This window comes from Cervus canadensis, chromosome 4 (assembly GCF_019320065.1).
Source record: "Cervus canadensis isolate Bull #8, Minnesota chromosome 4, ASM1932006v1, whole genome shotgun sequence".
NCBI lineage: Eukaryota > Metazoa > Chordata > Mammalia > Artiodactyla > Cervidae > Cervus > Cervus canadensis.
In genome coordinates, this window is record NC_057389.1 from 100,947,751 (window position 1) to 100,971,152 (window position 23,402).

Genomic DNA, 23,402 nt, shown 5'->3' on the forward strand with positions numbered 1-23,402 from the left:
CAAGTAAGCCCACCAGCCACAATGACTGAAGCCCCCATGCCCTAGAGTATGTGCTCCACAAGAAGAGAAGCCATGCACTAAGCATCCCGCACACCACAACTAGAGAGTAACCCCTGCTCGTTGCAACTGGAGAAAGCCTATGCACAGTAATGAAGACCTAGCACCACCATAGATAAATAAATAGTTTTTTTAAGTGACCCAGAAAATGCTCAAGGGTTTCCCAGGCAGTGCTAGTGGTAAAGAACCCACCTGCCAGTGCAGGAGACACAAGAGATACAGGTTCGATCCCTGAGTCAGGAAGATCCCCTGGAGGAAGAAATGGCAACCCACTCCAGTATTCTTGCCTGGAGAATCCCATAGACTGAGGAGCCTGGTGGGCTACAGTCCACAGGCTCACAAAGAGTTGGACACAGCTGAAGTGACCCGACACACACAAACACACAGAAAATGCTGAAAGGGAGGTGGAGAAGCGAGACAGGGAAGGGAAGGGAATCAGTAAAGAGTGCACTGATCTGCAAGTTTCCACTGTGGGTTGCTGGGACTCAATCCCACAAGGACCTCTGAGAGTCAGTGCAGAACACACACTTTAGTCAATCCACCTGAAGAGTGAGGAAGGTAGACTACATATTCATCAGCTTCCACTGTCTGCCACAGAGGTGTAGAGCTCCACTCAAACCTGACCTGCCCCCTCTGCCTACATTTCAACAAATCCCTGTATCTGCTGAGGGCTGATTTATTCATCAGGTATCATAAGCATAGTATATCAGCCAATGGTGTGAATATCTGGAGGAAAGAAAATACACAAACATGCACACACAACAAAATGTGAACAGCAACTAGCAAAATTCAGATGAATTATTGTACAAACTTCACGTGTGAAGCTTAGCACTCATAATCATTTCATAATGTACAGTTTGTAGATCATTTGTTTTCACTTATCAACAATTTCTGAGCACTGAGAAAGAATCATAGCCAACTGTGAATTAAATGAGTTACAGGTAACCAAATAAGTGCAACTGGAAACATATAGAAGCTCTGTCATTTACCAAATAATAACAATATTGATGTGACCTGTGAGTGTCCTTTGATCATTTGATGTGATATAGGTGGTAAGAGACACAGGTTTGATCCCTGAGTCAGGAAGATCCCCTGGAGGAGGGCCTGGAAACCCACTCCAGTATTCTTGCCTGGAGAACCCCATAGACAGAGAAGCTGGGTGGGCTACACTCCATAGGGTCACACAGAGCCAGACATGACTGAAGCAACCTATTACACACACAGTGGAGCCAAGGGCTGCTCTCACTCCTACATCAGGCTCCAGCTCTTCTGAGTTACAGTACCCCAAAGGACCGTAGTCCTGCAGTCCCTTCCTTCAGCTTGTGAAGAGGTATTGTCTTGACTCCCGACCCCTCTCTCCATTGTCAGCAGTTGCCTCAAATCTGATGGTGTGGACCCCACCCCTCTCAACCTCACTTCTCCCAAATACATACAACCAAGAAAACTAACAGAGCCTAAGAGACCTGTGGGACACCGTCAAGTATATCAATATATGCCTAACAGGAATCCCAGAAGGAGAGAGGCGACAGGGGCAGAAAGAATAGTTGAAGAAATAATGTCCCCAAAACTTCCCAACATTGAGGAAAGACATGAATATACACATCCAAGAATCTCAATGAACTCCAAGTAGGATAAACACATAGATCTATATCAAGATATATTATCACCAAAGACACACAGCGTCCTCTGTCCAAGCCTCTACCACCTGCCATCTGATCTCCCACCTGCACATTCAGCAGTAAATAAGACAGACAAGTATTACCTCGTGCAGCCCCAGTCTGAACAAGGAGACACAAACTAGAACAAGTCACTAGAACTATAGAGTTCAAGCCATGGCAAGTGTTACAAGAAACAAAGGGATTCCTTGGTGGTTAAGACTCTGTGTTTACAATGCAGGAGGCATGGGTTTGATTCCTGGTTGGGGAACTAAGATCCCACATGCCATGTAGTGCAGTCAAAAAAGAAGAAGAAATGAATCACAGTGATGCAATAATGGCTGGACAATGGTAGGTAGTCAGGGAGGTGAGAGCCTCCTCAGGAAATGCCATTGGACCTAAAGGATGAGAAAGAGGCAGCTTCAGAAGAACCAGGGCTTCCTAGCCAAAGGGAAATGCATGTGCAAAGGGCTTGGGGCAGGAACAGTTTGATGTGAAGAAGAGCCGGACAGGAGGTCACAGTGGGTGATGAAGACAACCAAGGATATGAAGCCAGAAGTCTTGCTGGGACTGGATTTTATTTGTGGGAATCTGGATTTTATTTTCGGTGGAGTGAGCAGTTATGGGAAGACTGTTCAGCAGTGGCATGCCATGATCTGATTTTGGGTTTTTAAGTCCACTCTGGGCACTGCATGGAGAATGGAATATAGGAGTAAGATGGTTAAATTTTCCAAAACAGCCACAAAAACATCTCCCATTCCACATTCTCTTGCACAAAGACTGTTACAAGGTCACCGTGACACACCACCCATTGAGGGAGGTAGAGTCTGTGTCCCTTCCTCTTGAATCTGGTGCCAGAAGTAAAACAATGTGATACTCCAAACTGGATCAGGAAATGTAATATAGCTTTTGCTTTGTTTATTTTTGAAGCCCTGGGTGGCTCTGTAAGAAACCCAACTACCCTGACTACTGACCGGCTAGGAGGAACCCAGTTCACACCAAGAGGCTGGTTGTTCAGTCACTAAGTCATGTCCAACTCTTTCTGACCCATGAACTGCAGCACACCAGGTTCCCCTGTCCTTCACTATCTCCAGGAGTTTGCTCAAATTCATGTCCATAGAGTCAGTGATGTTATCTAACCATCTCATCCTCTGCCACCCTCTTCTCCTTTTGCTTCAGTCTATCTCAGCATCAGGGTCTTTTCCAATGAGTCAGCTCTTTCCATCATGTGGCCAAAGTATTTGGAGCTTCAACAGTACTTTCAATGAATATTCAGGCCTGATTTCCTTTAGGATTGACTGGTTTGGTCTCCTTGATGTCCAAAGGACTCTCAAGAGTCTTCTCTAGCACAATTTGAAAGCCTCGTTTCTTCTGTACTCAGCCCTCTTTACGATCCAACTCTCACATCCATACACGACTACTAGAAAAACCATAGGTTTGACTGCACAGACCTTTGTTGGCAAGAGCCTTGTGGAGGTGCCCTAGTCCACAGCTCCTGCGACAGTCCCAGTGCACACCTGGCATCAACTACAAGACCTGTAAGTGAACACGCCTCCAGATGATCCTGGCCTTTCGTTTGTTGAGTCACCCCTAAACCTCGAAATCTTTTCAACAAAAGAGTAGAGACAACCAATGTCAGCTCTGCCCTGCCCCAATCCTTGGCCCACAGCATCTGTGAGCAGCATAACACGGCTGATTTACAACCATTAAGCTTTGGGGTGGTTTGTTAAAAAGCAGCAGTAACTGGAACTGGGGAGAGAGGGGAGCGGAGAACTGGATGAAGGAAGAAGGCAAGAGAGTGGCATCCGGGGAAACTAAGGGAAGAGCGGATGTCGTCAAAATAAGCGATGCCAAGGCTTGCATCAGGCTGGAGCAGTGGATGGGAGGAAAGAGAAGAGATCAGCGGATTTGTGCAGGATGCCTTTTGGAAGTAAACTCAAGAGAACCTGCTGTATGCGATCACTAATGGAGGAAAGACAAGACAAGAAGGAGAGACAAGAGCCGGTGACAGGTCCCCGGCCCGGCCCTGGCGATTGACTACAACTCCCAGCATCGCCCGCTCAGGCCGCGGGAAGGGCAAAAAAAAAAAAAAGTTTGGGCCAAGCATTCCCGGAATGCGCTTCCTGCTGGCGCGGGGCGGGGGGCGGGCGGGGAGACCGGGCGGGGCGGGGGGCGGCGCGGCCGGAGCCCGGGGCGCGCACTCAGCCCGGCCCGGGCCCCAGCATGGCCGAGCCGCTGCTCAGAAAGACCTTCTCCCGCCTTCGGGGCCGGGAGAAACTTCCCCGGAAAAAGTCGGACGCGAAGGAGCGCGGTGAGAGAGAGGGAGGGAGGTGGGGAAGAAGGGGCCGCGAACCCCGCCCGGCTCGGAAGAGGGTCCCGGGGCCCCAAGGAGGGACCGCTGAGGGGACAGGGGAAGCCCCGTGGAGCCCCTCTGCGGGTCGGGGTTGGAGGCCGGGGCAGGCAGGGGTCGTGGAAGTAACGGGCCGGGGGGGAAAGGGGGCGCGGACCGTTATGTGCGCTTGACCAGGGATGCCAGCGCTGCGGGCTCCTCCGGAGGCCCGGGAGGGGGCCTCACCCCTGACAGGAAATGGGGCCGAGGCTGAGCGCCTGGGGAGTGGAGGGGAGGAGGAGCTGGGAGGCTGAGAAACTGGGGCTTAGTCAGGCCAGGCTGGCGACACCCTGAGCCCTAGAGACCAGGGATGGGAGATGGGGGCGTACACCCTGCCGAGGAGGGAGAGAGGCGGTGCGTCGATCGTGGGGGCCACCTCCCAACCCCCCCTTACCTATTAGCTGTAACTGCAACTGCACCCACCTTAGGCAGCTGCAGGAAACTGCCCCCTTACACAGATGGGGAAAATGAGGCACGGAGCAGTTTGGGTAATTTATCCAGTGCCAGTGAAGCGACTTAACAACTCTGTGGACCACGCTACTAAATGAGAGCCCGGAGAGACTCGGGGAGTGGAAGTATGAGATGACCAGAGGAGGGAGTCGGCCTGGAAGACCTTAAAAGAAATGGGAGCTGCGTGGGACGGGAAGTCCCCGAAAGGAAGGGGTTAAAGGAGGGAAGGCAGAGGACTTCGCGGATCTGACCTTCCCCCAGCCGTCTTCCCAGAGATTCGCAGGGTTCCCAGGGCAGAGAAGAGACAGGGGTGCCCACGCACACACACACACAGGAAACAGCCCGGGATGTCGGGATGTCGGAGAGAGGAGGGTGGGGCAGCGGCGGGGGGGGGCAGTCTGAAAGCAAAAACTGTTGGGGTCTGCCTGGCCTAAAACACAGGGTCAGCCCCAGGATGGGGGCAAAGCTTGGAGAGAAAGGCAGCAGGGTGGGGGGTGACATGCTGCCGGTAAAGGAGAACCTGGCAGCCACACACTCACTGTCATGCCTGCTCTGGTCTTCTAAGCAAGCTAGCCGGCATCCACCGTGGGCTGTGCGTGTGCCGGAGATATGAGTGCCTAGAAGTGCTCTCATGCTGAGATCCCTTGAAGTCTCCCTGAAGAAGGGCCTCAAATCCACGCCCCCCACCCCTCCATATCACAGGAGGACAGTGAGGCTCAGATGACAAGTGGTTTCCCCGAAGCCACCGAGAAGGCACAAGCTCCCCGCCAGCATTAAAGGGAGGCATGGGGACGTCGAGTGGGGAATGCAGGGCCCAGGCCCACAGAAACCCCTCTGGACCTCTGAGGCTGGAAGGCAGACCGACAAGAGTCCTGTTTGGGACACTAGGGTGCGGAGTTGAGGGCGGGCCGCTGGTAGCGGATGTGATTGCCAGCCTGCAGCCATCCATTCCAAATGAATGTGGGGAGTGTCCAGGCTGAGTGCACCCCATCTCCCATAGGGGAAGAGGCCTGGGCTGGGGCTGCTCGGGGGGCAGTGGGAGGCTGCTCCTCACTCCCCTTGCTCTCTGCCAGGTCGACCAACCCAGCACCCGGAGCCCAATCCTCCAGAGCCCCAGACCCCAGAAGGACCCCAGGCTGGAGCGGAGGGGCCCCCCAGCCCTGAGGCATCTCGGAGCCCGGCTCACGGTGCCTACCTGCAGAGCCTGGAGCCCAGCAGCCGCCGCTGGGTGCTGGGAGGGGCCAAGCCACCAGAGGATGCCACTCTGGGGCCGGGGGCGCCTGGCAGTGGGGAGCCAGCCGGTGAGATCTGGTACAACCCCATCCCAGAGGAGGACCCCAGACTCCCAGCACCGGAGCTCCCAGGCCCACAGCCAGGCTCAGCTGAGGGAGACAGCCCGGCCTCTCCAGGTGAGCACAAGCCTCCCACCCTGGGGCCTGCAAGGTGACTGCAAGCATAATCACCCCCATCCCAAGCCATTTCTGGAGCCTGAGGTCTGCTGTCCCCACAGGCGCAGCCCCTGCCAGCCCCCCGACCAAAGCCTCCCGCACCAAGTCCCCCGGCCCGGCCCGGCGCCTCTCAATGAAGATGAAGAAGCTGCCTGAGCTGCGGCGCCGACTGAGCCTGCGGAGCACCCGGACGAGCCGAGAGCGCGAGCGGGCCGCCCCAGAGGGCTCGGTCATCAGTCGTTACCACCTGGACAGCAGCGTGGGGACCCCCGGGCGGACAGCAGTGGCTGAGGGCGCACGCGGCCCGCGGGCGGGTTACCTCAGTGACGGCGACTCTCCCGAGCGCCCCGCGGGGCCTCCGTCGCCCACTGCCTTCCGCCCCTATGAGGTGGGCCCCTCCGCCCGGCCGCCCCCGGCTGCGCTCTGGGGCCGCCTCAGCCTGCACCTGTACGGGCTGGGGGGGCTGCGGCCGGCGCCAGGGGCCACTCCGCGAGACCTCTGCTGCCTGCTGCAGGTGGATGGGGTGGCCCGGGCCCGAACCGGGCCGCTGCGTGGGGGGCCAGACTTCCTGCGGCTGGACCACACCTTTCACCTGGAACTCGAGGCAGCCCGGCTGCTGCGGGCCCTGGTGCTGGCCTGGGACCCCGGTGTCCGGCGGCACCGGCCCTGCGCCCAGGGCACTGTGCTGCTGCCCACGGTTTTCCGAGGTAGGGTGCATGGTCTCAGAGGGGGGTGGGGAGGGCACAGGACTCAGTTCCCAGCTCCCTCCTTCCTCTAGAGTGCCCAGGATGGGGACGTAGCTTGGCCTAGGGGACAGGGCACAGGAGGCGATGGGGGCAGACCCCACTCAGGAAGTTCCCCTTGTGTCTTTAGGGTGCCAGGCCCAGCAGCTGGCTGTGCGCCTCGAGCCCCAAGGGCTGCTGTATGCCAAGCTGACCCTGTCGGAACAACAAGAATCACCCGGCCCAACTGAGCCCCGCGTCTTCGGGCTGCCCTTGCCCCTGCTGGTGGAGCGCGAGCAGTCCCCCGGCCAGGTGCCTCTCATTATTCAGAAGTGTGTTGGGCAGATCGAACGCCGAGGGCTGCGGGTAAGTCCCTCACCCCACCCTAGCTTGCCCCCAGACCTCAGAACCACTCTCCAGAACACCCAGGGTATGGCGGCCAGGCCTCCCCCCCTACCCAACCTGGGGAACTCTTAGCTCCAATCCCAGCCTAGACAAGGGCAGGTGCTCCCTACACACCCCCAGATCCTAGCATCTAGCCCAGAATTCATGGGTCCTCTGTACATTTGATAACATAGGATCCCAGCCCTTTTGCAGCTCAGAGTCTGGTAGGGGGAAAGACCTGACTAATAAATCACATATATGAAACTGACTGGGATAAGAGTGAAGAAGCTGGGATGCTTAAAGCAGGACCTGACCTGCTGGCTGGGGTAGTCAGGGAAGGCTTTTCAGAGGAGGTGACAAGTAAGCTGAAAAGGAGTCAAGGTTTCCTGAGTCAAAGGAGGTGGGTGCCAGGACAAGTAATTTGGAGGGTTTACAGGGCTGAGTTGTCCAAGCAGCCAGATGGGGTCCCCCATGACAGGTGTCAGAAGAACAGAAAGGCAGCCAGTAAAGTTTCAGCCAGCCCCCAACCTCTCAGCCCACTGCCACCTGGAGGGCCTCTGGCCCTCACCCCATAGGGCCCACATCAGTCTGTACTCTGACAAAAAAGATGCCTCTCTGCTCCTACCCCCAGGTAGTGGGGCTATACCGTCTGTGCGGCTCGGCAGCCGTGAAGAAAGAGCTTCGTGATGCCTTTGAGCGAGACAGTGCAGCTGTCTGCCTCTCCGAGGACCTGTACCCTGATATCAATGTCATCACCGGTCAGCTTGCCCCTTTGCTCTCCTGCCTGCTCCCCAGTCAACCCTCACCTCAAGGCAGTCCCTGTAGTCCCTCTGGGACTTTACCCCTCTGTTGGCCTTGTTCTCACCTTCCTGCACCTGTCCTCCTCCTCTTTCCCCGCTCCCAGCCCCCGTTGAAGTTCCAGATTCAGAACCCAGGGCTGCCCTAACCAGTGTGGGCCCTATATCCACAGGCATCCTCAAGGATTATCTTCGGGAGCTGCCTACCCCACTCATCACCCAGCCCCTCTATCAGGTGGTGCTGGAGGCCATGGCCCGAGGGCCCCCAAGCAGGGCTCCGTCCAACACTGAGGGCACCCGTGAGCTCCTCAGCTGCCTGCCAGATGTGGAGAGGGTGAGTTGGGCCTCGGGGGTGGGGAGAGTGGGCGGGACAGGGAGTGAACTCACATCAGCAGAATGTTTCTCCCATGCCTGGGCTGGTGATGGCCATGAATGTGTGGCACCATCACAACCCTAGTGCTGTTAGTATCCCCACTTTACAGATAATGGAAGCCAAGGCCCAGGGCAGTTGAGTGAGTTACCTCAGGTTTCACAGGCAGGATGTATTGAAATTAACAGACTCTGAACAGAGGTCTGTCAACCTACCATAAGGGAGGTTCCTGGCTGTGGGATCCTGCCTCTGTGCCTCAATATCCTCATCTGTAAAATGGGATTACTACCAGCCCTGCCTAACACACAGAGGAGAAAGTTCAAGCCTAAGTTCTGTCATTTCAAAGTTGTTACCTTTGGCCTCAGTCTGCCCTCCAGCAAATTGGGAGCATAATACTAAGTTCTAGCAGGATCATCTCCCAGCTATGAGACTCTGAATCTCAGTTTCCCCATTCTGAACAGCCTTAGTCTCCCTCGAGTGCGACAGGGAACCGACTTTGCCCACCGCGTACTCTCCCAACCCTCTTCTCTCAGGCTACACTGACGCTTCTCCTGGACCACCTGCGCCTTGTCTCCTCCTTCCACGCCCACAACCGCATGACTCCGCAGAATCTGGCCGTTTGCTTCGGTCCGGTGCTGCTGCCGGCGCGCCAGGCACCCGCCAGGCCCCGCATCCGCAGCTCTGGCTCGGGTCTCTCGAACGCGGTGGACTTCAAGCGCCATATCGAGGTGCTGCACTACCTGCTGCAAGCCTGGCCAGGTGAGCTGGCCCCCGCCCCCGCGCCGCCGAAGTGAGCCTGGTATCCCCGACGATGCCTTCTCTGGCGGCCAGTTAGAGTCTCGGGCTTCAGGCGAGACACGCCCCCTCGTCAGAGTAAAAGCCAGTACCTAGTTGCCTGAGCAACCAGTTCTGGCTCAGCCAGTGAAATCCCGATCCGGTCGAAGGCCTTGCCTTTCGATAGGCCAATCAGGGGCGTGATTACCTAAGCAGCCAATCAGAGGCCTAGGTGCCGCCGCTGGGCGTGACATCATCCAAGCCCTCCCTCTCCCACTGCAGATCGCCCCAGGCCCCCAGAACCTCCGGAGCTCGTCCCGTACCTGCGGCCCAAACGACAGCCGTCGCTGCACTTGCCGCTAGCGAGCCCCGAAGTGGTGACTCGGCCCCGCGGCCGGGGCGGTCCCGAAAGCCCCCCGAGCAACCGCTACGCGGGTGACTGGAGCGTTTGCGGGCGGGACTTCCTGCCCTGTGGGCGGGACTTCCTCTCTGGGCCAGACTACGACCACGTGACAGGCAGCGACAGTGACGATGAGGACGACGAGGCTGGAGAGCCGACTGGCGCCACGGATTTCGAGGACGACTTCGAGGCGCCCTTCAACCCGCACCTGAACCTCAAAGACTTTGATGCCCTTATCCTGGACCTGGAGAGAGAGCTCTCCAAGCAGATCAACGTGTGTCTCTGAGCCGGGCGGGGCTGGACCCCAATTACTAAGGCCAGGCTCCTGGTTGCTAAGGCGGTGCCCTAACGACCTAGGGAGGACCAGACCTGTAGGTCAGGCCTAACTCCTGGTTACTGGGGAGTTGCCTAGCGACCAGCCAATCCGTTGCTGAGAATCATTCCCCATTTCCAGTACTCAGTATTTGGGCACTGGTTGCGACGGCCAGGGATGGGGGACTTTAGGGACCAGCTATTGTGGCCATCTTGAGTACCAAGGGCTTCTCTCCTGGCTGCCAAAAGGCAGTTCTGCTTGCAGGGCCGGCATCTTTTGCTTCCCCTTAGCCAGGGAAACATCAGTTACTGTGAGCATCACCCTGAGATGGTGAGACACCCTCCCAGCCAGTCCTTGCTGCTGCCAACCAAATCAGTATTAGCTTTGAGCACTGCACTCTGCTTCTTCCTCAGTGGGCCCAAGGACTATGAAGAAGTACTGTTTGAGGCAGGGTGTGGGGGGAGCCCCTCTCCTGGGCTCTGGATAGATAGAAGCAGCCTGGGGCTTATAGGAAAACAACTGGTTTCGCCAACCTCTTTTCCAGGGAAAACCCCATAATTGCCTCAAACCAGCAAAGTAGATAGCAAGTCTGGCCCTTCCCCTCCCCAATTCTTCTTCCCCATTCCTGAAGAAATTGAGCACTTATAAGACCTCCCTTTTGGAGGGGCCCCACCTGAAGTGTCAGGCTGGGGGCACTTTGGTACGGAACATATTTATTGCCTCCCTGCGTGTGTGTCTGTGTGTGAGGAGTAACATGTATGGACATGTCTAGAGTGGGTATGTGGGGCTCTTTCAGGGACCACAGAGGGGGTGAGGGGAAGTTTCCAGTGCCCAGGCACCCTGAAATCCCCAGTAATGGTGCCTCAGTGAGCCCCAGAGTTCCAGTGGGAGAGTAGGGTCCCCTCCTGTCTCCCCCCTGTTTCCCTCACTTCCATCTTTGTGGACAATAAATCAGTATGCACAGGTTCTGGGATGAGTACTTGGGCCCGCATGGACCAGATGTGGTTTATTCAATGTGTGAGACAGCAAGCTGCAATACTTTGGCCACCTGATGCAAAAGGGCCAATTCATTGGAAAAGACCCTGAGGCTGGGAAAGACTGAAGACAAAAGGAGAAGGAGGCAGCAGATGTTAGAGAGCGTCACTGACTCAATAGACATGAATTTGAGCAAACTCTGGGAGATAGTGGAGGGATGGAGGAGCCTGGTGTGCTGCAGTCCATGAAGTCGCCAAGAGATGGACACGACTTACCGACTGAACAACAACAAGTGAGGAGGGGAGAAAGGACACAGTTGAGCTCACAAAAGAAACAGGCCCAAGGACTCCCCAGGGCTGTCAGAGCCTCTCTTGGCTCTGACCCCGTCCAGCCCCTCCCTGTCATCAGGGAAGATTGCAGGGTCACTGGGCCTCGTGGCTTAGGCCCAGGGCAGGCAAGGATGAAACTCCAGACCAGCTAGGCACAGTCCAGGGGTGGGAAGAGAGCCAAGAGCACTGACCCACGAGGCCCTACATGGCGATGGAGCCATCCCGAAAGTCCGTCCTCCCGATGAGGATGTTGACCACAACTGGGTGGCCATCTTGGCACTGCTGCTGGGCGTCACGCAGCACCTTGACCACCTGGTCCTCATTCTCTCGTGAGAGCAGCTGGCCCTGGGCCCCCAGCCCCAGGGCTGCCTTGTGATAATCTAAAACAGAAGGGCAAGTCAGAATGGTGGCAGAAACCTAGCCCCACCATGCAGGTAGCCCAGGAGAGGAATACACATTCAGCTGACCCTGAAACGGCGTTCCCCCTCCCCGCTCATCCAGGCCCCTCTCACCAGTGTAAGCCAGGCCACAGGCCACATTGCTGCCCAGAGAGGGCACCTGCTCCCGGGAAATCTGGGTCCAGCCAGCATCATTTCCTACCAAGGCCATCACTGGGATCTGCAGGGAGGGAAAGGAGGCGGCCAAGCCACGGCCTTCAGTCCCAAGGCTTGGCCAGCAGCAAGTGAGAGGCAGGAACAGGACCTCTGCCAGATAAGGAGCTCCCTCCCCAGCCCACCCCTGAGGGTATCTCCCGGAACCCCAGGCTCTGAGCTTCCCTTGGGTCAGCCCGACTGGTCACCTTGTGTCTGACGAAGGTGTCAAATTCGATGAGGCTATAGCCAAACGCTCCATCCCCAAACAGGCACCAGACCTGAGGTGGGTACCAAGGATGGTTGGGCTGGCTTACAGCCCAGAAAGCAGCAAGCCTCCCGCCCCCAGCACACTCTGACTCACCTCAGCATCCGGCCGACACAGTTTGGCCCCAAGTGCAAATCCAGCACCGACCCCCAGAGTCCCGAAGGCCCCTAGGAGAACCAAAAGCAGGTGTAAAGAGGCCCAGAGGAGTGCAAGCTGCCCCAGGTGTAGGTCTGCCCTTACCAGGATCAAGCCAACACAAGGGCCCACGGGGCTGCACCAGGTAGGCGGCTGTGCCCACAAAGTCCCCGCCATCGACCACCAGGATGGAGTTGTCAGGCAGAATGTCCTCCACCAGTTGCAGGACCCGCACTGGGTTAAGATGCTGGGCTACGGGCATCAGTGCCTTCTCCCTGTGACGGGGCAAAGCAGGTCAGCAGAGCCAGCAGCCTGGCCCACCAGGAACCCGTGACCCACCAAGTCCACTCTACCCAGCCCCCACCGAAAGGTCTGCTCCTTCTGTCGGTCGGCTTGCCGAAGCTCCTCTGCCCAGTCTGAGGCCCATGTCTGACCCCGGAGGCCCTCCATCAGCTTCACCACGAAGGAGCCCACATCTCCTGGGGGAGAAAGAGGGCACAGCTGTGGGGAGAAGGCAACCTCCTACCCTTTGAGCACCAGAGGCCCGAAGACAGCAGGAAGCCAACAGGCATCTGAGCAGGAAGCAAGGAAGCAGGCAGGGTTGGGGGGTGGATAGCCTAAGGCAAAATGGGTGAAACACCCCAGAGCCTGCCAGAACCAGGGTTAGGGCGATAGAGGTGAGAGGGAGAGCAAGGCCAAAGTGAGTTAGCGGGGCTTCCCTGGTGCCTCAGTGGTAAAGAATCCATCTACCACTGCAGGAGACACAAGTTTGATTCCTGGTCCAGGAAGATCTCACACGCCCACTGTGCAACTAAGCTCATGCACCACAACTACTGAGCCTGTGCTCTAGAGCCCAGGAGCCGGACCCTAGAGCCTGTACTCCGCGCCGAGAAGTCACCGCAATGAGAAGCCTGCACACTGAAACTAGAGAGTAGCCCCCACTGGCCACAACTAGAGAAAAGCCCATGCAGCAGTGAAGACCCAGTGCAGCCAAAAATAAATAAAATTACAAAGTGAGTTAGAAACTCACATCAGCCTGTCTCCTGCCTCCCCCTTCACACCCTGGGTCACAGAGACCTGTCAATTCTGCCTCTGAAACCTGTCACTAAAAACATCTCTATCGTCCAAGCACGTCTCGACAACCCAGGCACACAGTGTATTGGAGAGCAAACAAATAAGCCAATGACAATGTACCTTTCATCAGCTCCATCTCAGAAAACGATCACACAGAGGCTCAGAGAAGCCGAGTTTCTCCTCCCTGTCCATCTCTACTCCAGGCCTCATGGTTTCTGTCCTGGCCTTAACAGCCCCCTTGCCTCTACCTGGTCCTGTCCAACTTGCTGCCCTTCGGCTGCTCCAGTGGATCTTCCCAAACATGAATGCACATGGTGCTATTTCTTTGCTTGACACAAGTTCCCCGTCACCTCCACTGCAGGGCAGAGGCAGCGTCCTTGGAACGATGGGCAAAGCAGGACATGGAAAGGCTATGGAAGAGGACTGAACAGGGGTAGGAGAGCCACGACAGAAAAACTGAGAGACCCCAGGGCAGGTCCTCAAGGCAGCAGGCAACCTGGGAGAGTAGTCAGGACACGGCATCACATGCACATTCCCGGGCCTTCCCCCTGGTACACGTGCTGTGTGGGCATGCGTGTGTGCTCAGTCGGGTCCGAGTCTTTGTGACCTCATGGACTGTAGCCCAAGAGGCTCCTCTGTCCATGGGATTTCCCAGGCAAGAATACTAGAGTAGATTGCCATTTCTTCCTCCAGAGGATCTTCCCAACCCAGGGATCGAACCCTCATCTCTTGAATCTCCCGCATTGGCAAGAGGATTCTTTGTCACTAGTGCCATCTGGGAAGCTCTGGTTTACATTAAACAATTTTAGAGGTGGTAACAACTGACTTACCAAAAGGAATGACCATTTTATGCACAATAAATATTTCTAAAAAAAAAAAAAACCCTACCCTTAGTTCATCCAGAAGCACCTACCAGTCTAAGGGACAAATATGCATCTCCGGCCAACTGGGTGCCCCCTGGGGCAAGATCCAGGCCTCGGTCACCAGCACCCAGCTCACACCAGGTGCAGCAGAGGCCAGAAGAAAAGGGACACGTACAAAAGGAGGGGCTCACCCTGCACAGCCTCTTGGGGCTTCCAGAAAATGTCTGAGTTGATCAGCATCTCCTTCCGGTCACGGTTGACAACAATGATTTTGCTGCTGCGGCTGAGGACACGGCCATAGGACAGGCGGAAGTCACACACCGTTCCTGGGGTAAGGGGACAGGGTCTCAGCAGACCGAGGGCCAGCTTCCTGGGGGGTGCCCGCCAGCTTACTCAGTCCACTGTGGTAGCCTGAAGGCAGAAAGGTCCCCATCCTTCACTTCCTGTGCCAGTGCCACCTGCGATGAGACTCTGCAGGTCCCCACTCTTGGAACCTAGCCTGGCGCCAGGACCTATGGTGCTTTGGCCCGTAAGAATGTGGGAGAAGCCATGGCGTGTGTTCCTGAAGGCTTGTGGCTTCCATCCTTCTCTCTGGTATAACCTTATTCCCCCAGCCCTGCATGTTTCTCATCACCCACCAAGTGAAAAAGGCCAGGCTACCTGGCTGGCTGATGAGAAACGTGGAGGAGGAGGTAGGGGGAGAGGGAGAACTCAGTTACCCCAACTGAGGCCATGCTAGCCCAGTCCGGCAGCCAGTCAACCCCCAAGTACACAAGCCAGCCCAACCACTGCCTTCCCACCTCCCTGACTGCAGACTCAGGGACAAGCCCTGCCAAAATGAGAGAAAAACTGTCAACTAACTCATAGGTGGGTCTTGAGAAATAATAAGCATGTTGTAAGCCACTGAGTTTAGAGTGGTTATTATACAACAGTAGCTAACTGATAAAACTATTATGTGCCTGGCAGGATTCAGAGCACTTTATGTAAGAAGATATGTGTAGTCGGTGGACGGGCTGTGTCAGTTCTGTATAATGCATACATATTCAAGTGCTGTATACACAGCCCCACAGGTGCCCACTCTCTGTGCATGCCCTTCTGTGTAAAGCTGGGTCCCAGCACATGACTGCCACCTGGAGAGAAACTAGAGGTGAGAGGTAGGAGGGTGGCTGATTATGAGAATAGGTGCCAGCCAGTACCCAACTAGGGGGGCAAGGCCACTAGAGCAGGGAGGTACCTAGAGGAAGGGAAAAGGGAGGGAGGGTAGGAGGACCGGGCCCACCTGCTAGGACGACCACGTCTGCCTTCTTCAGGGCGGCCCTGCGGTTCTGCCGGAAGTGGAGGGGGTGGTTGCGGCCCAGCAGCCCCCGTGCCATCCCCGCCAGGAAGCAAGGGATGCCCAGGGTCTCCACAGCAACCCTGGGGATCCGGGCAGAACAGAAGTGAGTGTGGCCCAGGGCCTGCCCCTCCTCCCAGGGCACCAGGGGAGCAGGCTTGTGACCGTAACAATAAGGGCAGGCCGGAGGCTTCTCACCGAAGCTTGTCTGCAGGTGTCGGAGGCAGCAGGGCCTGGCTCCCAATTAGCATGAGGGGCCTCTTGGCCCGACTCAAGATTTCCACACAGCGCTGAACCTGGGGCAAGAGGTGGGGGCTCAAAGAGCAGACCTCGGGTCACCAGGAGACCCCCAAGATGACAGCCCCAATACTGATTCAGAGAGATGCCACTCAGTATGTGGCGGTGGTTGGGGGTGGGGGGAGTCCCTGGCCAGGGAACAGAGGTAAGTCACCTGCTGGGGGGAGGCCTGGGGAATGTCCAGGGGCAGAGGCCCCTCAGGCTGAGGCTCCCAAGCTCCTGCAAAGAGGTTGGCCAGGGAATTCGCTAAGTACCTGCGAAGAGAAAAGGAAGAGGCCATTACCAGGAGCAATTACCAGGGTTTCAGAGGCTGAAGGGCCCAGAAAGGGACCGGAAAGGCAGGAAGGAACACAGGTGGATGAGCAATGGCCCGGGGACACACAGACCCCAGCGGCCGAGTGTCCAGTGGCCTGTTTCCCCTTGGAAGCTTCTGGTGACCACCCCAACCTGACACAGACCTTGAGAAACAAGGGCCACAGGCTGGAGCACCAGAATCAGGGGCCAGAGCTGCCGGGTCAGGCAGATGTGGGCTTGGGTTCTGGCTCTGCTGCTTCCTGTGTGACTCTGGTTCAGGGACTTAACTTTTCTGAGCTTCCTCCTCTGTAAGATGTAAAAGGGACCGTCTCCCCCAAGGTCCAGTGATCTATCCACTCAGGAAATAAAGCATGTTGCGAAACATTGTACTGTTGTCTAGGCACTAAGTCGTGTGTGTCCAATTCCTTTGCAACCCCATGGACTGTAGCCCACCAGGCTCCTCTGTCCATGGGATTTCCCAGGCAAGAATACTGGAGTGGGTTGGAATTTCCTTCTCCAAGGGATCTTCCTGACCAGGGATCGAACCCATGTCTCCTGTATTGGCAGGAGGATTCTTTACCACTGAGCCACCAGGGAAGCCCATTAACTCTATTAATGGGAGTTATTTGACAACATCTGTACTCTTGCCTTTCTCTGGCTTCTGACATATCCTTACTCACTGGGTCACAGGGCCCTGACGCTCCACAAGGCTCATTGCAGGGCCCTAGAGACAAAGATTAATCCGGCTCCTTCCTGCCCTCACAAACAAAAACACACATGTGGACATCAACTGGATAGAATTAGTCATAGCCTGAAGCTTCTGTTTCTCTTCTGAGGAGGAGAAAAGATGGCAGAAAATGAGAAGAGGAACCATGGGAAACTATTATGTGGGAAGAAGGAAAGGCATAAGTCAGCCTCAGGCGGGTAGTTCCCTAATCGTGCTGGAGGAAGGCTGGGAGACACCTTGCCTTACGCCTGATATGACTTTGGACTCAGCTCTATTCTTTTTTTTTTTTTTTTTTAAACTTTTAATTTTACATTGGGTATAGCCAACTAACAATGTTGTGATAGTCTCCAGCGGGCAGTAAAGGGACTCGGCCATACATATATATGTATCCATTCTCTCCCAACTCCTCTCCCATCCAGGCTGCCACATAACATTGAGCAGAGTTCCCTGTACTATACAGTAGGTCCTTGCTGGTTATCCATTTTAAATGTAGCAGTGTGTATGTGCGTGCATGCATGCTAAGTCACTTCAGTTGTGTCCAACTCTCTGCGACGCTATGGACTGTAGCCCGTCAGGCTCCTCTGTCCATGTTATTCTCCAGACAAGAATACTGGAGTGGGTTGCCATGCCCTTCTCCAGGGGATCTTCCCGACCTCGGGATCTAACACGAGCCTCTTACATCTCCTGCATTGGCAGGCAGGTTCTTTACCACTAGCACCACCTGAGAAACCAGTGTGTACATATCCATCCCAAACTCCCTAACTATCCCTTTCCCCCATCCTTCCCCACTGGCAACCATAAGTTTGTTCTCTAAGTCTGTGAGTCCCTTTCTATTTCATAAATAAGTTCCTTTGTAAAAAAAAAATAATAATAAGTTCCTTTGTGTCATTTCTTTTTAGATTCCCCATATAAGGGATGTTATATGATATTTCTCCATCTCTATCTCACTTCACTCAGCGTAACAATCTCTAGATCCATCCATGTTGCTGCAAATGGCATTATTTCATTCTTTTTTATGGACTCAGCCCTATTCTTATTTAAGGTAATAACGATTAGTTCTTTTCTACTTCAGCATATGCTTTGCACTATCAAAATAATCTCACTTTATTTTTCACAAAATCTTAGTCTAGAGAGAAAAAGCAATGTTTGTCCTCCTTACCGATGAGGAAGCTGACATCAAGCAAGGTTTAATCAGAGTATACACAGGTCAAATCATTGTGCTATATGCCTTAAACCTACACTGTGCTGTATGTCAATTAGATCTCAGTAAAACTGGAAGGAAAAAAAAAAAGAGAGGTTTAATCATTTGTTCACAGCTAGCTAGTGGCAGTTCTGGGATTTCAACCCATCTCTCTGGAGAAGGAAATGGCAACCCACTCCAGTATTCTTGCCTGGAAAATCCCATGGACTGAGGATCCTGGTGGGCTACAGTCCATGGGGTCACAAAGAGTCGGACACAACTGAGTGACTTCACTTCACTTCACTCAGGACTTTCATTTCACTCCAGCTACATTACAGATGGAACATAGCTGTGTGGATTAAGCACTGAAGGTTCCTTCAGGCTGAACCCTGGTGCACCATTAACAAACCGGACAACTGCATGCAAGTCATTCAGCTGCCTTGGGTCTCAGTTACCTAATCTGTGAAATGGGCTGAATAATACCTCTGAGTCTTAACTCTAAGGGTTATTATAAAAGCCATGTGAGTTAACCTGCTACACCATGAGCTGGCCTTCCAGGTGCCCCTCACATGCCCAGGGAGCAGGGACCTGTCTGTCCTATTCATGCCCATCCTGGCACCTAGCACATAGTGGCACTCACTAAATATTTGGAGGGGGAGTAGAAGGCAGAGGGGCAAGGACAGGCAAATGGAAGGGACAGGGGGGGAAGAGGAGGAGAACTGATTCTCCTTTCTGTGTCCTATTTCAGCCAGGTCTACCTCAGTGATGACCAAAAATGATCCCTTTCACATACCTCTGCTCAGTCTACACCCCTACTTACAACCTTTTTTATAGCCTCTCAATGGAAAGAAGTTCCTCCATGAAACTTGCAGCTCTCCCAGGAAAACCTTCAAGCTTATCCCACGCCAGGACTGCTGCCCTGATCTCTCCAACACCCAGGCTACTCACCACTCAAAAGCCCCATAAGAGGCCCCAGAGTGAACTGTGCCCATGTCGTGGGCCTATAGGGACCCACTGTCCCCTTATCCTGTCCTGCTGCAGGTGCAGACAATCATATGAGATCCAGCCACATCTCTGCATTCCACAGCTACCACCTAGATTCCAGGCCACCATCATCTCTCATCCCAGGGACTGCCACACCTCCTCCCTGGCGTCCCAGCTTCCACCTGACCCCAATGTCCACTCTCTGGCAAGAGCCAGAGGGATCTTTAATAAAAACCCAAACCAGGGCTTCCATGATGGCTCAGTGGTAAAGGATCCACCTGCCAATGCAGGAGACAGGGCCTCAATCCCTGGCCTGGGAAGACCCCACATGCTTTAGGACAGCTAAGCTCAGGTGCCACAACTACTGAGCCTGTACTCTACAGCCCAGGAACTGCAACTACTGAAGCCCACACGCCCTAAAGCCTCTGCTCCGAAACAAGAGAAGCCACTGCAATGAGAAGCCCAGACTGCAACTAGAGAATAGCCCTGACTGGCCACAACTAGAGAAAAGCCTGTACAGCAATGAAGACCCAGCACAGTCAAATAAATAATAATAAAATAAAATAAAAAACCAAACCAGGGTACCCCATGCCAGTGCTTAAGGTCCTGCAATGCTTCTCAATGACTCTCAAATTAAAAACAAAGCCCCAGGGATTTTCCTGGCAGTCCAGTGGTTAAGACTTTGCCTTTCAATGCAGGGGTACAGGTTCGATCCCTGGTCTGGGGGCTAAGATCCCACATGCCTCAAGACCAAAGAAACACAAAGCAGAAACAACATTGGAACATATTCAAGATATTTTTATTAAAAAAAAATCACAGCCATTTATTTAAAAAAACAAAGCTGCAGGTCTGCCCAGGCATTCCTGCTGACTGCTCTCAGCTCAGCCTCTACCCTTCTCCCCTCTGCTCACCTGCTGCCACCACATGGGCCACTTTGCTTTCCCAACCCACAAACTTCAACCCTGCCTCAGGACCTTTGCATATGCTGTCTCCTCTACCTAGGACACTCTCCCCATAGCTGGCTCCTCTCAAACTAATGTGCAAATCAGTGAATGAGTCAAAGAAAGGATGGGTGCTGGCAGGGATCTGCAGGAGAAGCCAGGGAATATGGGAGGGAGTGGCAGGAGCCGGGCTACTTACCAGTGGACCGCTCGACCCACGAGGCCCTTGGGTGGCTTAGCTGGCATCATCTCCTTCTGAACCATGAAGTAGGGGTACAGCACGTCTATAGGCAGCTCCACAAACACCGGGCCTGCATGGAGACAAGGAGAACGCTCTGCTATGCCTCCCAGGTCCCAGGGCAGGATCACTGCCCAGACCCCGCCCCACCACCTACCGGGGGTGCCCGACTGTGCAGCAGCCATCGCGGCCCTCAGGGTGGGGATGATATCTCGCACTCTCCGCACAGAAGCACAAAACTTGCAGAGCGGCCGGAACAAGGACATCTGATCAACTGCCTGGAGCGCACCCCGATTCTAGTAGAGACAGAAAGAAGTCCAGGAAGTCAACACATAAGCACTTCTGGGCTCCCTGGGGTCCCTGCCACCTGCCCCCCACCCCCACCAGGACAGGGCACCTGCAGCAGGGTGCTGGCAGCCCCACCCAGGAGCAGGACTGGGGACTGGGCTATCTGGGCATTCTTCACCGCAGTCACTGTGTTGGTGAGGCCAGGGCCTGCCGTCACTGCTGCCACGCCCACCGTCCCTGGAACACAAACCCTATCACAGCTGGTTCCACTCTCCCGGCCATGTTCCTCCCCCCGCAAAATAAAAACCCTGCCCGCTCAGAGACATCCCAGTCTCACCAGCCCCCAGCCCTCCCCGTTCTGCCCTCACCGGTCAGGCGGGCTACAGCATCGGCGGCAAAGACGGCTGTGACTTCATGGCGGGTATCCACCACGCGGATGCCCAACTTCTCACAGGCCACCAGCAGTGGCGAAATGTGCCCACCGACCAGCGTGAAAAGGAAGCGCACACCGTGGGCCTTCAGCACGGCTGCCACGTTCTCCCCACCATGCCGGATGCTTGCCGTGTCCACCTGGGCCAGGAGAGGGGAGGAGTGAGATTGTCAAGGACCAAGGTGCAGGCACCAGGGCAGGTGGGAAGAGGAATTACCCCCCTCCCCCAGGAAGGAGGGGAGGGCAAGGTGGGAAGGCAGGGGAAGCTTGGTGTTGCTTTGCTGTTGTTTAGTCACTAGATCGTGTCTGACTCTTGCGACCCACATGGATTGTAGCCCGCCAGGCCCTTCTCTCCATGGGATTTCCCAGGCAGTAAACACTGGAATGGGTTAACTTCCTTCTCCAGGGGATCTTCCTGACCCAGGGATTGAACCTGCGTCTCCTGCATTGGCAGGCAGATTCTTTACCACTGAGCAACACCAGGCATCTTATCAGAGCCTCCCGACAATATATCCTTTTACAATTACAGAGACCAAGACTCCTGAGCAGTGCTCTCAAGGCACCTGTGGCGCAAGCAGGAAGAGAGGTTAGGAAAGGTAGATCCACAGAACCCAAGGGAGCTTGGCCAGAAGCCACCAGCTGGGACTCCAGAACAGCCTGCCCTCCGGTATCAGGGCCCCACCACAGGAGACTCCCGACTCCAGTCTCTCAGGCCCCTCCCACTTACCAGACCAGGCCCGGCTCAAAGGCTGCCAACCACCAAGTGCCCAGCACCGGAGCAGCCTGCGACAAAGACCATGCTGGGGCTTCCCAGCCTCAGCTTCCACACAGCCCCGTACACCAGAGGCCTTTGCCACTGTTGTGGTTGTTTAGTCACTCAGTCATGCCGACTCTTTTGCAGCCCCACGGACTGCAGCCTGCCAGGCTCCTCTGTCCACAGGATCTCCCAGGCAAGAATACTGGAGTGGGTGGCCATTTCCTTCTCCAGGGGATCTTCCCCACGCAGGGATCAAATCCACATCTCCTGCATTGACAAGCAGGTTCCTTACCACTGCACCACCTGGGAAGCCCGGTCTTTGCCTTAAATCTTTACAAATCCACAAGGCTAGTGGCGTTGCTTCAGGTTAGAAGGGAGACTTCCCTGGTGGTCTAGTGGTTAAGACTTCGCCTTCCAATGCAGAGAGTGTGGGTTCGATCCCTGGTCAGGGAGCTAAGATCCCACATCCCTGGTAGCCAAAAAACCAAAACATAAAACAGAATCAACAGTACTTTAAAAAAAAAAAAAAGACAGGGAGAGGGTCTGGGAAAGGGTGCATTTCTGTCAGGAGCAAAGTAGTTCAGAGCCAGGTCTGTGGGGTCACTTCTTCCCCAAACAGGTCACATAAGGCAAGCCATTACATACCCTCTATGAGCCTCGGTTTCCGCTTGTGGAAAATGAAGACAAACTGTTGGGTACTCGGGAAAACTGCTCTAAACCGTTGAGCAGAGCAAACTACCCTCACAAAACTGTCACGGCCAGCCACATCCTCTGGAGCCTGCCCTCAGCACTCTGACTCCACCATGTTAGGGAGCATCGCTCAGTGAAAAGGACTGGGGGGGGGGGGGGTCCCTAAGGAAGGGGGTAGGTGGGGTGTGGAGTGCCTGGCAGCTGTAGTTTCCCCGTGGCCTCTTCCTAGAGGCAAAGTCCAGGGTCCCGGAAGCAGTTCCACAATAGCAACAGGATCCTAGAATTTTCCCATCAGTCAGTCGCTCTGCATTAATCGGAGCCTCACTCTCCCCGCCTGTGAAATGGCTTAGCTGGAAACGGTGCTAACGGAAGTCCACTCCTCTGACTGCCCCCGGCCCGCCACCCCTGTATGCCCCCGAACCTTGTGCATCAACTGATGGAAGAGCCCCAGGCGGTGAGCGGCGCCCAGCAAGGCGGCCACTAGCGTCCCGAAGCCCAGGAGCAGCAAAGAGGGGAAGAAGCCCCCAGCTGGGGCGGCAGCCGCCGCGGTCTCCATGAGCTGACACCTAAGGAAGAAAGGGCAGTGCTAGGACTTGGAAGCGACAATTAAATTATCCAGAAGGCACACCCCCCTCTCCTGGCCCAGATCCCGGCCACGCCCCTTGTCGCGCGCACCGATACTATCACGCCCCTTACACCTCCAGGCTCCTGACCAGGCCACGCCCCTAGCAACGCTAGCCCAACCCCCCGCCCCTTAAAATTCCACGACCACCTAAATTAGGCCGCCATAGGTCAATGCGGCGACAAAGTCGCCAATTATTTCCCACTTACCTATTTCTCAATGGGTCGGCGAGAAGCCCCGCCTCTCTTTGACATCAAGGACCCGAATCTTCGTCCTAGCGGTGAGCCCACCCCACGACTACACCCCCAAGTCAGCGTGCATGACCCTCTACAGAAGACGGGCCCCTCCCCTCCAACGAGCGCCTGGACTCCAATCTGACTCCCGACTGCAGGCCACGAGTCAAGGTCAGACTGTATCAGGATGCTCCTCCTACCCCCGTGGCACTTGAACCTTCATCCATAGGAAATGGCGCTGGCTCCTAAGGAATTCGGCGCCTTGCGTGTCACGTGACCAGGCGCAAGACTTGAAAGGGCTGGGCCAAGTACCTGTGTCCTTGCCCTTTTGGCCACTTGGATCCAGGGCGCCCCTCCGCGCGTGCGCGGAGCCCTAGCCTCCTCTTAGAGGAAGG

The 23,402-nt window shown here is 55.3% G+C and overlaps 2 protein-coding genes across 3 annotated transcripts; one reads left to right on the plus strand and one right to left on the minus strand.

Moving 5' to 3' along the window:
- The first annotated feature begins 3,844 nt into the window (after positions 1 to 3,844).
- On the plus strand, positions 3,845 to 10,725 carry SYDE1 (synapse defective Rho GTPase homolog 1). The gene is made up of 8 exons (XM_043467120.1): positions 3,845 to 4,023; positions 5,625 to 5,960; positions 6,062 to 6,706; positions 6,873 to 7,087; positions 7,737 to 7,863; positions 8,076 to 8,236; positions 8,806 to 9,031; positions 9,329 to 10,725. The coding sequence occupies exons 1-8, from the start codon at positions 3,936 to 3,938 to the stop codon at positions 9,730 to 9,732; spliced, it is 2,202 nt and encodes a 733-aa protein (XP_043323055.1). The 5' UTR covers positions 3,845 to 3,935; the 3' UTR covers positions 9,733 to 10,725.
- On the minus strand, positions 10,725 to 23,402 carry ILVBL (ilvB acetolactate synthase like). 2 transcript variants are annotated; one of them, XM_043467123.1, is made up of 16 exons: positions 23,320 to 23,402; positions 22,574 to 22,718; positions 20,644 to 20,845; positions 20,385 to 20,512; positions 20,145 to 20,283; positions 19,949 to 20,060; positions 15,778 to 15,877; positions 15,525 to 15,622; positions 15,273 to 15,409; positions 14,185 to 14,319; positions 12,421 to 12,535; positions 12,162 to 12,331; positions 12,018 to 12,088; positions 11,863 to 11,934; positions 11,576 to 11,681; positions 10,725 to 11,443 (listed from the first exon to the last, which is right to left on the minus strand). In XM_043467123.1, the coding sequence occupies exons 2-16, from the start codon at positions 22,706 to 22,708 to the stop codon at positions 11,265 to 11,267; spliced, it is 1,899 nt and encodes a 632-aa protein (XP_043323058.1). In that variant the 5' UTR covers positions 22,709 to 22,718; positions 23,320 to 23,402; the 3' UTR covers positions 10,725 to 11,264. The 2 variants fall into 2 exon arrangements, with proteins under 2 accessions (XP_043323058.1, XP_043323057.1); XM_043467122.1 differs by lacking the exon at positions 23,320 to 23,402 and adding an exon at positions 22,984 to 23,311.

Excerpts from the sequence above, each read along its gene's own strand:
- SYDE1 (XM_043467120.1), top strand. The coding sequence starts at position 3,936 with ATGGCCGAGCCGCTGCTCAGAAAGACCTTCTCCCGCCTTCGGGGCCGG. Across the intron at positions 5,961-6,061 it reads AGACAGCCCGGCCTCTCCAG|GCGCAGCCCCTGCCAGCCCC; the intron begins GTGAGCACAAGC and ends CTGTCCCCACAG. Across the intron at positions 7,864-8,075 it reads TGATATCAATGTCATCACCG|GCATCCTCAAGGATTATCTT; the intron begins GTCAGCTTGCCC and ends CTATATCCACAG.
- ILVBL (XM_043467123.1), bottom strand. The coding sequence starts at position 22,708 with ATGGAGACCGCGGCGGCTGCCGCCCCAGCTGGGGGCTTCTTCCCCTCT. Across the intron at positions 15,623-15,777 it reads CCCAGGCCTCCCCCCAGCAG|GTTCAGCGCTGTGTGGAAAT; the intron begins GTGACTTACCTC and ends CTCTTGCCCCAG. Across the intron at positions 11,444-11,575 it reads CTGTGGCCTGGCTTACACTG|ATTATCACAAGGCAGCCCTG; the intron begins GTGAGAGGGGCC and ends CTTCTGTTTTAG.